Raw genomic sequence first — 12050 nt, 5'->3', positions numbered from 1 at the left:
AGCAGCGTCCAAAAATATAACTCACGTGGACCTGCCGGACGAACCTGTCCAATTGCAATGTCTTTACGTCACTTGATACGCAATCAAGAGCGTATACGGCGGATGGATGTCATATGCACACATCCTATGAGTGGACTCAATTTCTAGGTCATCTGCACACGTTGCTCGAAGGGGATGATTTCCCCCCCCTTATCCTCTCTCAGCTCACTAAGGAAGACATGCACATAATTTGAAGACCCACGTGAATTTATGTTCTGCGCATTCATCATGTGGTAGAGACAAGCCATTTGTCACCATGGTCCAGGGCAACAAGTGAAGCGCCACGCTGTGGTTATGTAATTTTCCCCAGACACGGCAAAGATGGCGTTCCATGAATGTCTATATGCCGTAGGTAGGAGCATGAATCATCTTGTTGGGTTTTCCCTCAACTGTGAAGTCAAAAATATTGAATTGGGTCATTTGACCCCTGTAGGACCTAATGGTTTCATTCAGGTCTTTGTAATATTATGAGAAACAATTTTTATTCAACTAGCAACCAACATTTGTGAGTTATATAAGTAAACATGATTTACAACAAAGACAAAGATTATTTTATATACAAGCATTTTATGATATACATTTTTACAATTGTAATGATTCAAAGATGCAGCAATGCAGTCATTTATACTGCTCAATTAACCATCATAGAAAAATATTACAAATGAGAATTTATCCTTTTGTCTGTAAAACAACAAGGATTTTTTTACTTTAATCCAAGTACTAACTTGTCTCTGCAATGAAATGTCAAGTCAAGTCAAGTCAAGTCAAGTTTATTTGTATAGCCCTAAATCACAAGCAGTCTCAAAGGGCTTCACATAGACAGAAATTGACAATTATTCTCAAAGCATCCCCTGATCTTAAGCTCCCAAAAGGGCAAGGAAAAACTTAAAAACCCCTAGCAGGGGGAAAATGAGAAACCTTGAGAAGGGACCACAGATGGAAGGATCCCCCTTTCAGGATCACCAGGTTGAAATGGATGCAGAGAGGGCACAAATGATACAACATGAAAATCAATTAAATAAAAAGTGGATGTCCATGTCACAGCAGAGGGCTGCCGAAAGGAGCCCTCAATTGTCCTGGCAGTGCTCTTCGAGGAGGTTGAGCTGCAGTTCCCCTATCCTGAATTGGCCACGAGAATCCAGATAGCCGCTGTCAGCATGGGTACCACCTAACCACCTCCCCGGCCGGGGAGGGGGGAGGGAGGGGGTGTAGAGGGAGAGAAAACAAACTCCAGCCGAATCGGCCACTACAGGTTAGTTAAAGGCCATGTCATAGAAATGTGTCTTTAAACGTGTCTTAAATGTTTCTACTGAGGTAGCAGTCCTAATATCCATTGGTAGGGCATTCCAAAGCTCTGGAGCCCGAATAGAAAATGCTCTAGAGCCTGCAGACATTTTCTTAGCCCTCGGTGTCGCTAAAAGGGTAGCGTTTTGCGAACGAAGGTTACGAGACGGAACATAAGGAACAACTAGGTCGACGAGATATGAAGGCGCTAAGCCATGCAGCGATTTATAGGTTAATAGAAGAACCTTGAAGTCACATCTTAAATGGACCGGAAGCCAATGTAAGTTGGCTAGTATTGGGGTAATGTGATCAAATTTTCTTGTCCGAGAGAGCAGCCTTGCAGCGGCATTTTGTACTAACTGTAGACTTTTGATGCGGGACTTAGGAAGACCCGAAAATAGTACATTACAGTAGTCCAGGCGCGACGTGACGAACGCATGTATAATAGTTTCCGCATCACCGGTCGAGAGGATCGGACGAATCTTTGCAATATTACGAAGGTGAAAAAACGCAATTCTGGTTATATTCTTAATGTGCTTTTGAAAGGAGAGAGTTTGGTCAAATATTACCCCGAGATTAGTTACAGTATCGCTTTGAGTGATAGTACGGTTATCTATAGTTATAGCGGTTTCCTTGAATAAGTGTTGATAACGAGCTGGACCAATTATCAACATCTCAGTTCAACTAGTCCTCCCCTTTTATTTTTGATCTACTTCTTCCATTTGGGACATGATGTACATTAATAAGTATCCCGTGCGCATGACAAGTGTAAACGCTGGACTGTATTACGCAAAAGGGGCTTAGTCAACTGGCATAGATTCGGCTAAGCTGAGAACTGTGGTGCCATGCTAAAAAACTGAGCAGGCGTTCACAAGACTCGCTTTTGAGACATACAATTAGGTGAAGGCTCAGTTTGTACTGGAGTATTAATCAAAAATAGAATATGATAGTGAGCAAAAAGATCTCTTTTTTTTTTTAATCATCATATTGCTAAGGCATCTTACAGTTTCCTTTACAAACCCATGTACTGTACATGTTTGTGCAACTAAAATGGTCATGTGGAAAGACTAAATCATATAAGTATAAAATGCCATTCACAAACAGAATGAGAATTTCGCTGTACATTGTCACCAATAATCGATTACTGCTCAGCGATGATGGATGTGCACGACAGTGTGTGAATGACCGTCCATCTGAACAATCCAGGGCACAGTCCGCCTCACAGCTGGAGCAACCTTGAACGTAAACCGATAAGAATTAATTTCCGAAAAATAAGTTGGGGTTGAGGTTGTATTTGTCAGTCCATGTCAGTGAAGCGCGCAAACATGGCTTTGCGGACGGCATCCTTGTAGTTGCCCGACGGCGGCACTTCCAAGCTGCTTCCTTTAATTCCCAAGCCGGTGCCCTTGGTCCTTAAGGAAGCCTACGAGCAGACACAAAGACGATCATTCGAGGAGACGCGGCGCACACGCCCCTCAGGTAAGCGCGCTAATTGCTTTGTGAGGGAAAGGGAAGATGCGGAGAACATCTGTGCAGAAAACACTCACTGAGATAGGAACAGTGATGCCTTGCTGGTGGCGCCCCAAGCCTTTGCCTTCCTGCCAGCCCATCGCCTGGAGCATCTTGTTTCCGATGTTGTCGCTCGTCAGGCCATCCTTGGTGGGCTGCTCGTAGTGTCTGTTGGACAATTTGCGTAACAAAGAGCATCTAAAATTCATCATTTATTTATTTATTTATTTTTTGCAACTTAAATGTCCATCCTTCCATTTTCTGTTTTTACATACACTAGACAAGTTGTAATTTTCCTGGTTGCAATATTACTTACACGGTTGGGGCGGCCCGCTTGAAGACTTTCTTAGGAGGATCCGGAACGCCGTACTTCTCTCTCCTTTCTGCAGCCCGGTCTCTGTATTTCAGCTGACATTGACAACAGAAGTTTATTCGCTGATCACTTACTAAAATGCAACTTACACCTTGTAGAATTGAAGCACTTCGTTAGGATCCATTTGAATTTTTTTGGGGTATGAGCTGTACACATCTGTACACGAGATTTGCATGAGAATATTTTTTGTTTTCAACAAATGGTTTGAATATGGAATTTCAGTGCATCATAAATACTTAATATTAGTAATGATTAAAGAAAAAAAAAATACCTCAGCCTCTTTCCTCTCCAGGTCCTCCAGCTCGGCTTCAGAGAGCAGGGACCGTCTGTGGATTTCCAGGTTTTGCTAAAATAAAAGACATTAAAGATATTAACTTAAAAATATATTTACATTGCATCAAACCTACGCTGTATTGTCTTATGAATCTCATGATGACATTGTCATTATACATCTAACGTTAATTTTCCATCTGGTGCCGCAGCGCTGCGCGTGGAACAGATGGCGACGCTCGGAATATTCATGACAACTTGTGGATCACCCGCTGCTCCTCCGTCCTCACCTTATGAAGGTCAGAGAGTTGCTGGTGCCGCAGCAGAGCCTCTTTTGTGGGGAACTGCCGGCGACACAGGAGGCAAACCAACTTGGCCCAATCGGTTATTTTGCCGCTGTCCTCTGCTTTGGAATCCGAGTCACCCTCGTCGGGTTCGCTGACCTTGTCGTTAGCGACGACTGGAGCGATCTGCAGTGAGGGAGAAAAATGGACAAAAGTTCAACTCTTTGTGCAACAAGTGGGTCAAAGGGAGCAGAGGAGCAAGCAAACCTTAGCTGGCGGCTCCTGCTCTGTCAGCTTGACCTGTTGAGTCAGAAGGGGCGGCATCTCAAAAGCTCCTGTCTGCTGAGAGGAAGAAAGTACCGTTAAGATCTATTTGGAATAATAATTCTGATTTGACATGTGGCTTTTGGGATGCTACTACCTTCTTCTCAAAAATGGTGAAACAAGCATCAGCGGCGTCTTTCTTCTCTTCATCCCTTTGCGTGCCCACACCTTGAACATTGGTTTTAAAACTTTCCTTTTGCTTATTTAACGTCTTTGCCCAACGCTCCATGTCCTTAGCGATCTGGAATTGGACAATTCAAGAATTATTTGATTGATCCCAAAGGGGAAATATGTCACGTGAAGTCTATACCTGCTGTGCCGACTTGCTTTTGGGCTTTTCTTTCTTCTCTTTGGGCTCCTTGTTGCTGGTGCTGCTAACTGAAGAGGAAGCGGTGGTGCTCGTTGCGTCCGACGCAGGCGGCGCAGGAACGTAGGCCTGTTTCTCGTTGTCCCAGTAGACGTATTGCTGCGTTTCAGGGTTGTAGTAGTACTAATGCACAGAAGCATAATATGACTAATTTATTTTCCTCCCTGCGCCAATCCGAAAATATAGTTATGTAGTCTTAGAAGCTTGAATGTATTAAGATCTATCGTCCTAGATGACACTGTGTGCACACCTGACTGTTGGGGTCGTAGTAGAGGCCAGTGATTGGATCGTAGTAGTAACCAGACGACTCGTCATACTGGTATGTGGACGTGTCTGGGGCGGCTGCAAGCGAGACATAAAAAGACGTATTTATGCAAGCGAAACCCAAACTGACGACTTTTTCCTTTTTATCTTACCGGTTCCAGGGTTGCGGACGGCAATGTTGGCTGCTGCCGGGACCAATGACGGGGCACCAAAACCCGAAGCCAGTTGGGTTGCATCGAGCTGCCCTGCCAACTGATGTGACCGAGAGCACGAGTGTTAAGCAGATGAGAGCAGAATGTAAATAACTAATTGGTACTTGTCTTACATGGAGGGCAGCCTGGTTGATAATGACGGGTTGGAAAACTTGAGGCAAGATTACACCTGCAGGGAGCATATTCTTTATCCCTGGAGCAGCTAAAGACAAATGGCAAAGGTGCACTTAGCAATGACATCTTTTTATAGAGAATAAATATATATACTATGATTACCTCCCAGTATTCCATCACCAGTGACAGGAGGCAAACCTTGAGCTTGCTGCTGCCATACTTGAAAATTCTGTCCCTATATAAGCAATTGAGAGAAATGTCAAATGAGTTTAAAATGATAAACTGTTTTGATCAAACTGTTTGTCGGTCTTTAAAAGGTTTCAATTTAGTTGTGGGCTAAATACCTGTGGTTGTGCATAGTTCTCGTCGGTGGTGGTACTTGAACCTTGTTTTAACTTAAGTTGGGGGAAAAAAAAAGAAGAAAAAAAGCACAACATAATCAGATCAGACAACGTAGAATTGACGCATGGATTTCTAAAGTCATAGGCAAAACATCAGTGTTTGTTTCGAGCTGGAGTACCTGGCTGGCTGACCATTGGGCTGCAGCTATGGCTGTGCTGGCAACTGAAAGTGCGCTGTTTCGGATGGTATCTGCCTGCGCTGACTCTCTGATAAAGGAAAGATGATCATGTCAAACAAAAAGAACTTTCCTACAATTTTCTAGTTTATTAATATGCACTTTGTACGCATCATCAAATAGTGTGTGTGTGTTCCCTCACTTCTTTGCACTCTTGGCGTAATCCACAGCAATTATTTTACCATCTATCTTCAAAGGTGGTTGGAGGCTCTGGAGAATGGTGAGCAGCTGCGAAGCTTCCTATGTGAAGGGGGGAAAAAAATGGTGCTAACCTGCTAAAGCATTCAGCTTGGTGCCGACTGTTTTGGTCTGTAACATAATGACTAAGCTAACGCACCAAGGGAGAGGAGAGCTGAACAAAGCTGAAGCCTCGATTAAGTCCCGTCTGCTTGTCTTTGATTAAGCGGATGTTGGACGAAGACAAGTTGGCGAAGGGAGCCAAAGCCTTCAAAATCTCATCAATAGTGCACGCAGGGGGGAGGTTCCTCAGAATTATTGCTGTGAACAGAATAAGCAGTCAGGAAATCATGCAGGAGGTGAATAGATGACATGTAAGGAAAAATGTCACTCACTGTCTCCACTGTATTCCCAAGGATTCCGCGACTCTGCGTTCAAACCAGTAACTGCATCTTCTACGTGGATGAATGACAGTCAGTAATCACAAACACGGCATGGTAATTTAATATGCTGGAATCAAATTCTGCTGGTTATTCAAGCGGAGACGGTTTGATGCCGAGTCAAATTATGACTTTAGAAGAAAATGAATTTACTTGGGTGTACTCTCAACTTACCAGCTTTAGTTGCACCGCACCGGAAACACTTCAGTCTCTTCCGGAAATTGTAAAGACCGCACTGCGGCGAGACAAAGTCACCATTTAACCCATTTTCCATAAATGACAACCGGGAATTAAAGTGTGCTTTAAAAGACACTCACAGTGCTGCAAAGCCAGTTGTCAAACCTTTGCTTCCTGTTGCTGTAGTTCACCGCGATGTTTCTCTCGTGAATCACCAGCTTGTACTGCGGAGTGAAGAGATGTGTGTTATTTCCGATTTCCGCGTGTTGACGCCGTGGAAGCAGGTGAGGCACCTGCCTCCGACTCTCCACGCGAGTGAGCGCGGTGGGGAGAGGAAAGAGCGGCTGGCCTAACGCTCGCTGTTTAAGCAGAGTGCCACCGGGAGGAAGGGAGCAGACATTAGCCTCCTTTACACAGAAACCCCGCAAAATATCCGAGACGTAACAGAAAACTCCACCCTCAGTGAAGTGGGTTATTAACTTGGGGTGCTTTCATACAGCAACACGGCATTCCATAATCAGATAATTAAATGTCAGCGCTGGCGACTCTCAATATTTTCACCACAACAGGGGCAGGAGAAGTGTCAGGTGTTAACACCTTCACACCTCCTTCACTCAAGGCAGAACATTTTTCACTCAGCTTTGCCCTCCCATTTTGTGTCAGCACTGTTCTAGTAAGCAGCGAGAAAAACGACTGTGTAAAAGGGGCTATAGAGAGAGACGGGAGAGGCGAGAGAAAAGTGTGTGTGCGATTTTTTTTTTTCTCTTAACAGCTTGTGTTTGGGGCCGGAGTGCTACCAGCTCGCTCTTCTCTCACCAGACGAGACTGAGCTGGAGCAGAATATGTGCTTTTCTTTGACAAATATGTGCAGAGCATAATAGTGAATAATTCCCAATAGCATAAGAACTGTGTACACTAAATTGAAAAACAATAAACTGAGGATTTGAATCATTTTGGATGAAAAGGTTGCGAGAAAGCGCGTGATATTCGCGAACATCTTCTGGTACGAGCGTCATGAAATGGTATCGTCATCATGGTATCGGGGCACTAATCGCCAAGAGTCAGTCTAAACTTGGTGATTGTTGAGGCAACCTGATTGGTCTCCATCCACTTGGTAGAATCTTGCAAGTGATAAAAGTCCACGAAGGCGAAACCTCGGCTTATACCTAGAGACAGCATTCACATATAGACGGGAGGTGTGTTAGTGAGAAGGCTATGGTGCAATGGTCAACTCACAATGGGTGTGTCCAATTCAAGGTTGAGATTGGGGTTGGGGGGTGCTATGGTCATTTCTTTACATGAAACAGTTACCCTAAGTTCCATTTCCAGGTTCATGGTAATAATTATACTTTACCATCAATGGTACACTTCTGTGTTGGTATCACAATAAGAATTGGCAAAACATATATGTGGGATTTTGACATTGCACACGATTACGGTTGAATTCTTAAGTTTGGTCAGAACTCACTTTCGAGAAATTCGACTTTGGAGGTTCCATGGCACGTGTATATGTCTATAACTTCATACTTGGTTACATCAGCACAGACAATTCAAAGAGAGAATCAAAAGGAAGCGTGCAAGACAAGAATGTGGGACACTCTAACGAGCACACACATCACCTACCAGTCCGTTTCTTCATCAAGCGGACATCCACCGGTTGCGGACCCGGCAGCTTCTCCAGGGCTGAGCGGATCTGCAACATGGCAGCAAATAGCCAAGACAAACGGTTGTTCGTTACGCTTTGCAGTAGCAAGCCAGCGTTTCCATTCAATAGCATAAGTGAGACTTGAACATACATCTTTCTCGGTGACATTAAGAGGGAGCCCCCTGAGCATAATCGTCTTGTTCTCCTCTTCTTCCTCCTCTTCTCTATAATCTTGGTCTGCATAGTTTCCGTCGTATTCATCATCTGATCTGTCACTGTTGTGGCGTTTTCGACCCTTCTGCGGCAAAAATAAACATCATGTAGAGGCAGGAAAAGGAAATCACACAAGTGTCTATAATTATGCTTCGCTCACCTCACGATTGTCTCTACAGTCGTCAAAACAATCTTTGGCTCTGTCATCTGCCCCCTGGCGCTTATGATCCCTTTCAGCATCACGACTATGCCTGTCACGGTAATTTGAATCATCTCGCGGATCATCTGAGCCATACCTTCCGCTGCGTTCTCCCCGACTGGGCCTGAAATAAAACCAGAGCAACGGAGAGTCTTGCCACTGTTGCAATTCTGCAAAGACTATTCATAAAGTATAATGCATATTGCGGTACTATTATAGGAAATAAAGTAATTTACCTTTTATCAGCTCCCATTCTCTATTTGACGGGAAATTGTTTGACCAATAAACTGTGCGGAGAAGAAATACATTCAAAAATGTTGGTTTTCATCATCTGTTCATAACCACAACACGTTGTAATGTCGGTTATCATTGAGGACCACCTGCTATGCTAAAACATTATTATCTTTGTTTAATTATAATTCAAAAAATTAATCAATACAGAAGAAACGCTCCAAAGATTTGAAGCAACGCAGCGTTAGCATTGTGAAACATTTCTGATAGAGCATGCTAGCGCGTTACTAGCCGGACATCGACAGTCCTGCGTTCTTAAACATAACACCGTTAAAGAAATAGCGCTATAAGCTTGATTAAACATAATAAATACATATAAAAGAAACCCTCACGTACCATCGACTTATGAACCTTTTTGACTGCACGGTGAGCGTTCTTCAATTTTACTTTCGGGATGAAGGCAAAAATCTCTTCTACTTCACAAAAAGGCAGACTACGCGCTCGCTACCGCCATCTACAGATCAGGAGGATACACTGCAGCTTTGAATTATTTTAGCTTCTAACACAACGCAATGGCATATAGCGTCTATCAAAGCTATGACATGTTTTTAAACCACTAATTCGACTGCTTCAGAGGTTCTGAATTCCTGGAAAAACGTCAATCGTGCTTTGCGCCGCTTCAGTAAAGCAATCGTGTCCGCTCACCAAAACGGAATAAAAGGTAGGCGGCTGGCTAATGTTAGCACACGTTAGCATCATATGTCATTTCCTTGGCAGGTTATTATCTAAATGCACCAGTCATCACCGGCACGTGATTAATAACTAAGGAGAACCGCAATTGATTCGTGTGATCCCTTTAATGGATAAATGACGTCCACTTTCTCTTTGCTGGCCGTTAGCAGGCTGAATGGCTGAGCCAGAGCTCCTGCTGGACTCCAACATCCGACTGTGGGTGGTTTTGCCCATTGTCTTCATCACCTTCCTCGTGGGGGTCATCCGTCATTATGTGTCCATTCTTCTTCAAAGTGACAAGAAGTTGACTTTGGAGCAGGTGTCAGACAGGTAAGACATTTTGAGGGTGGCAAACATTTGCTGTTTATTGCAATACAATACCAGACAAATAGTATGTGATGTTCATGTTCATTCCAGCCAGGTCCTCATTCGGAGCAGAATCCTCAGAGAAAATGGAAAATACATTCCCAAACAGGTATGTATTTTGCTTAGGTTAGGCAAATATTTGGAGGGGGGGTACGATTTGTATTTTAATGGTAGTGTCCTATGATATCATTTTTCCCACCCTTTTCTTAGTCCTTCTTAATGAGAAAGTTCTACTTCAATAATCAAGAAGATGGATTCTTCAAGAAAACAAAAAGAAAGGTTGTTCCGCCCTCGCCAATGACTGGTAAGTCAAAAAAAACCAAACACTTTGCTTGTCAGTAGCCATTATGCTTTCATGCTACTTATGTTAACATCATCTGTGGTCTCTTCTCAAGGTTTCTCATTTCCCTTAGCTGGAGTTTTAAGTTTTCCCTTGTCCTCTTGGGAGTTTAAGATCGGCATGTTTGAGAATATTTGCCATTTTTACATGTCCTGAGTGTTGTTAGTCACCTAAATGTTGAACAGAGGCTGTGATTTACCAAAGTCAAATTCCTTGTTTGGCATGCTCAAACATGGCGAATAAAAAGTCTTGAATCTTGAATCATCTTGGTAAAACTAATTTGCGTATATAGTTGATTGTGTTGTCCTGCTTCTTATTCAATCTGGCAGATCCCAGCATGCTAACAGACATGATGAAAGGAAACGTTACCAACGTGCTTCCCATGATCCTGATCGGAGGCTGGATCAACTGGACCTTTTCGGGATTTGTAACCAGTAAGGATTTTTAAATTGGACATTGTTTGACATTCTCACAAATGAGTGTGTGCTTACTTCCCAACGAGATGTTGTTTACAGTGGGGGGGTCTCTGTCCTTCATTCACACAGCTAAGGTCCCCTTCCCTCTAACGCTGCGCTTCAAGCCCATGCTGCAGCAAGGAATAGAGCTGCTCTCACTAGATGCTTCCTGGTAAGGTTGATCAGATAGCCACAGTTTATTTTCTGGGCATCGTCATTTATTGTGCATGTGTGTGTTTTTTCGATAATTAGGGTGAGCTCAGCATCGTGGTATTTCCTGAATGTCTTTGGACTGCGAAGCATGTACTCATTAATCCTTGGCCAGGATAATGGTAAAGTATCTACTTAAGTGTTGAACAAAATTCTTGGTGTGTAATGAATTTTTGAACTTTCCTCCCAGGTGCAGACCAGTCAAGGATAATGCAGGAGCAGATGAGCGGGGCTGCCATGGCCATGCCTGCAGACACAAATAAAGCTTTCAAGGTAAGTTGCTTTTGCAGCGCCAAGAAAACAAGGTGTTATCCAATTGAAAATAAATATGAGGTAATGATCTCGACATAAATCTTTAGAACTGATGTGAGGCAAACTGGTGTCACGCATGACATCAGATCAAACACTAGGTGGGCTTTGGTGTTGCTTTCATGGGATATTTGTCTTTTATTCCAGGCGGAGTGGGAGGCCCTGGAATTGACAGACCATCAGTGGGCACTGGAAAATGTGGAGGAGGATCTTATGAGTATGGAGCTGGACTTTGACGGCATGTTTAGCAAGGAGCTGCCCACTGGTATTTTCTGAGGATCTGAAATGCAGGGATTACTGACAAATACTGAGATTGAGCAAATCCCTCCCTGTTATGCAATGTTTACATTCCTTTTTGTTGGGGTCCTTTTTCTTCAAGTTGTACTAACTAGTGGCTGAAAATGTCTGGGAGAAAACAAGTCATGTTTTTGTATTATAATTAGCTTGCAAATTACACTACTCACAGAGGTTAGGCATATCCAGCTCTCTGGACATGTTCATTCAAAAGTCGAGAGAAAGAAAAGTTGACTTCACTTGTAGAATTTATTGTGGGTTTTCGGAACACATGCCTATCTTTTGATGAGTAGTGTATGTTATAGTGAAACCTGATAGGTAAAATAATGTGAAAAACGTAATATTTCATTGTATTTCATGTGTAGCTTGTTACTATTTTCATCTGCGCCATCAGGTGCAAAATAGAACTTTAATATCGGAATGGTGTTTAATTTAACAATGAAACCACTCCTTTTTTAGACTGTAAGAACTGACTACTAATTGGCGCAAGAGCCAGTATGTGTCAGATGGATTTTTTTTTAGGGTGTGTTGTTTTGGTGTCAATTGTTTTTCTTTTATTTTAACCCTCCTGTGTTTGTTTTGTACAGTAAAACCCATTTTGACTAAATAACTGGTTTCATTTGTTGCAATAAGAGGTGGTTGTTA

The 12050-nt window shown here is 43.0% G+C and overlaps 2 protein-coding genes across 5 annotated transcripts; one reads left to right on the top strand and one right to left on the bottom strand.

Moving 5' to 3' along the window:
* Positions 1-2223: 2223 nt before the first annotated feature.
* Positions 2224-9224, bottom strand: LOC133162089 (RNA-binding protein 5-like). 3 transcript variants are annotated; one of them, XM_061291027.1, is made up of 25 exons: positions 9096-9224; positions 8705-8755; positions 8430-8592; positions 8208-8351; positions 8035-8104; positions 7504-7577; positions 6552-6635; positions 6409-6469; positions 6190-6249; positions 5955-6115; positions 5760-5857; positions 5561-5648; positions 5385-5435; positions 5203-5275; positions 5040-5128; positions 4867-4966; positions 4701-4792; positions 4394-4573; positions 4181-4324; positions 4027-4101; positions 3766-3945; positions 3477-3551; positions 3149-3240; positions 2871-3000; positions 2224-2746 (listed from the first exon to the last, which is right to left on the bottom strand). In XM_061291027.1, exons 2-25 carry the CDS (start codon positions 8719-8721, stop codon positions 2621-2623), a joined length of 2427 nt encoding a protein of 808 aa, XP_061147011.1. In that variant the 5' UTR covers positions 8722-8755; positions 9096-9224; the 3' UTR covers positions 2224-2620. The 3 variants fall into 3 exon arrangements, with proteins under 3 accessions (XP_061147011.1, XP_061147012.1, XP_061147010.1); XM_061291028.1 differs by having other exon boundaries at positions 4027-4098; positions 8208-8354; positions 9096-9219; XM_061291026.1 differs by having other exon boundaries at positions 8208-8354; positions 9096-9218.
* Positions 9221-12015, top strand: emc3 (ER membrane protein complex subunit 3). Of its 2 annotated transcripts, none has more exons than XM_061291030.1 (9): positions 9221-9420; positions 9602-9761; positions 9849-9906; positions 10008-10101; positions 10467-10571; positions 10683-10764; positions 10845-10924; positions 10993-11075; positions 11259-12015. In XM_061291030.1, the coding sequence occupies exons 2-9, from the start codon at positions 9607-9609 to the stop codon at positions 11385-11387; spliced, it is 786 nt and encodes a 261-aa protein (XP_061147014.1). In that variant the 5' UTR covers positions 9221-9420; positions 9602-9606; the 3' UTR covers positions 11388-12015. The 2 variants fall into 2 exon arrangements, with proteins under 2 accessions (XP_061147014.1, XP_061147013.1); XM_061291029.1 differs by having other exon boundaries at positions 9599-9761.
* Positions 12016-12050: the final 35 nt, after the last annotated feature.

The sequence above is a fragment of the Syngnathus typhle genome, linkage group LG11 (genome assembly GCF_033458585.1).
Source record: "Syngnathus typhle isolate RoL2023-S1 ecotype Sweden linkage group LG11, RoL_Styp_1.0, whole genome shotgun sequence".
Lineage (NCBI taxonomy): Eukaryota > Metazoa > Chordata > Actinopteri > Syngnathiformes > Syngnathidae > Syngnathus > Syngnathus typhle.
Note: the sequence above shows the minus strand (reverse complement) of the source record. Positions and strands in the feature narration are given on the sequence as shown.

What these genes read in the sequence shown, in the direction of transcription:
- LOC133162089 (XM_061291026.1), bottom strand. An exon ending in TCACCATTTTTGAGAAGAAG is followed by an intron (nt 4,102 to 4,180) that starts GTAGTAGCATCC and finishes TCTTCCTCTCAG; the next exon opens with CAGACAGGAGCTTTTGAGAT. An exon ending in AGCAGGAGCCGCCAGCTAAG is followed by an intron (nt 3,946 to 4,026) that starts GTTTGCTTGCTC and finishes CCCTCACTGCAG; the next exon opens with ATCGCTCCAGTCGTCGCTAA.
- emc3 (XM_061291030.1), top strand. Translation starts at nt 9,607, where the DNA reads ATGGCTGAGCCAGAGCTCCTGCTGGACTCCAACATCCGACTGTGGGTG. An exon ending in GAAAATACATTCCCAAACAG is followed by an intron (nt 9,907 to 10,007) that starts GTATGTATTTTG and finishes CCCTTTTCTTAG; the next exon opens with TCCTTCTTAATGAGAAAGTT. An exon ending in ACACAAATAAAGCTTTCAAG is followed by an intron (nt 11,076 to 11,258) that starts GTAAGTTGCTTT and finishes CTTTTATTCCAG; the next exon opens with GCGGAGTGGGAGGCCCTGGA.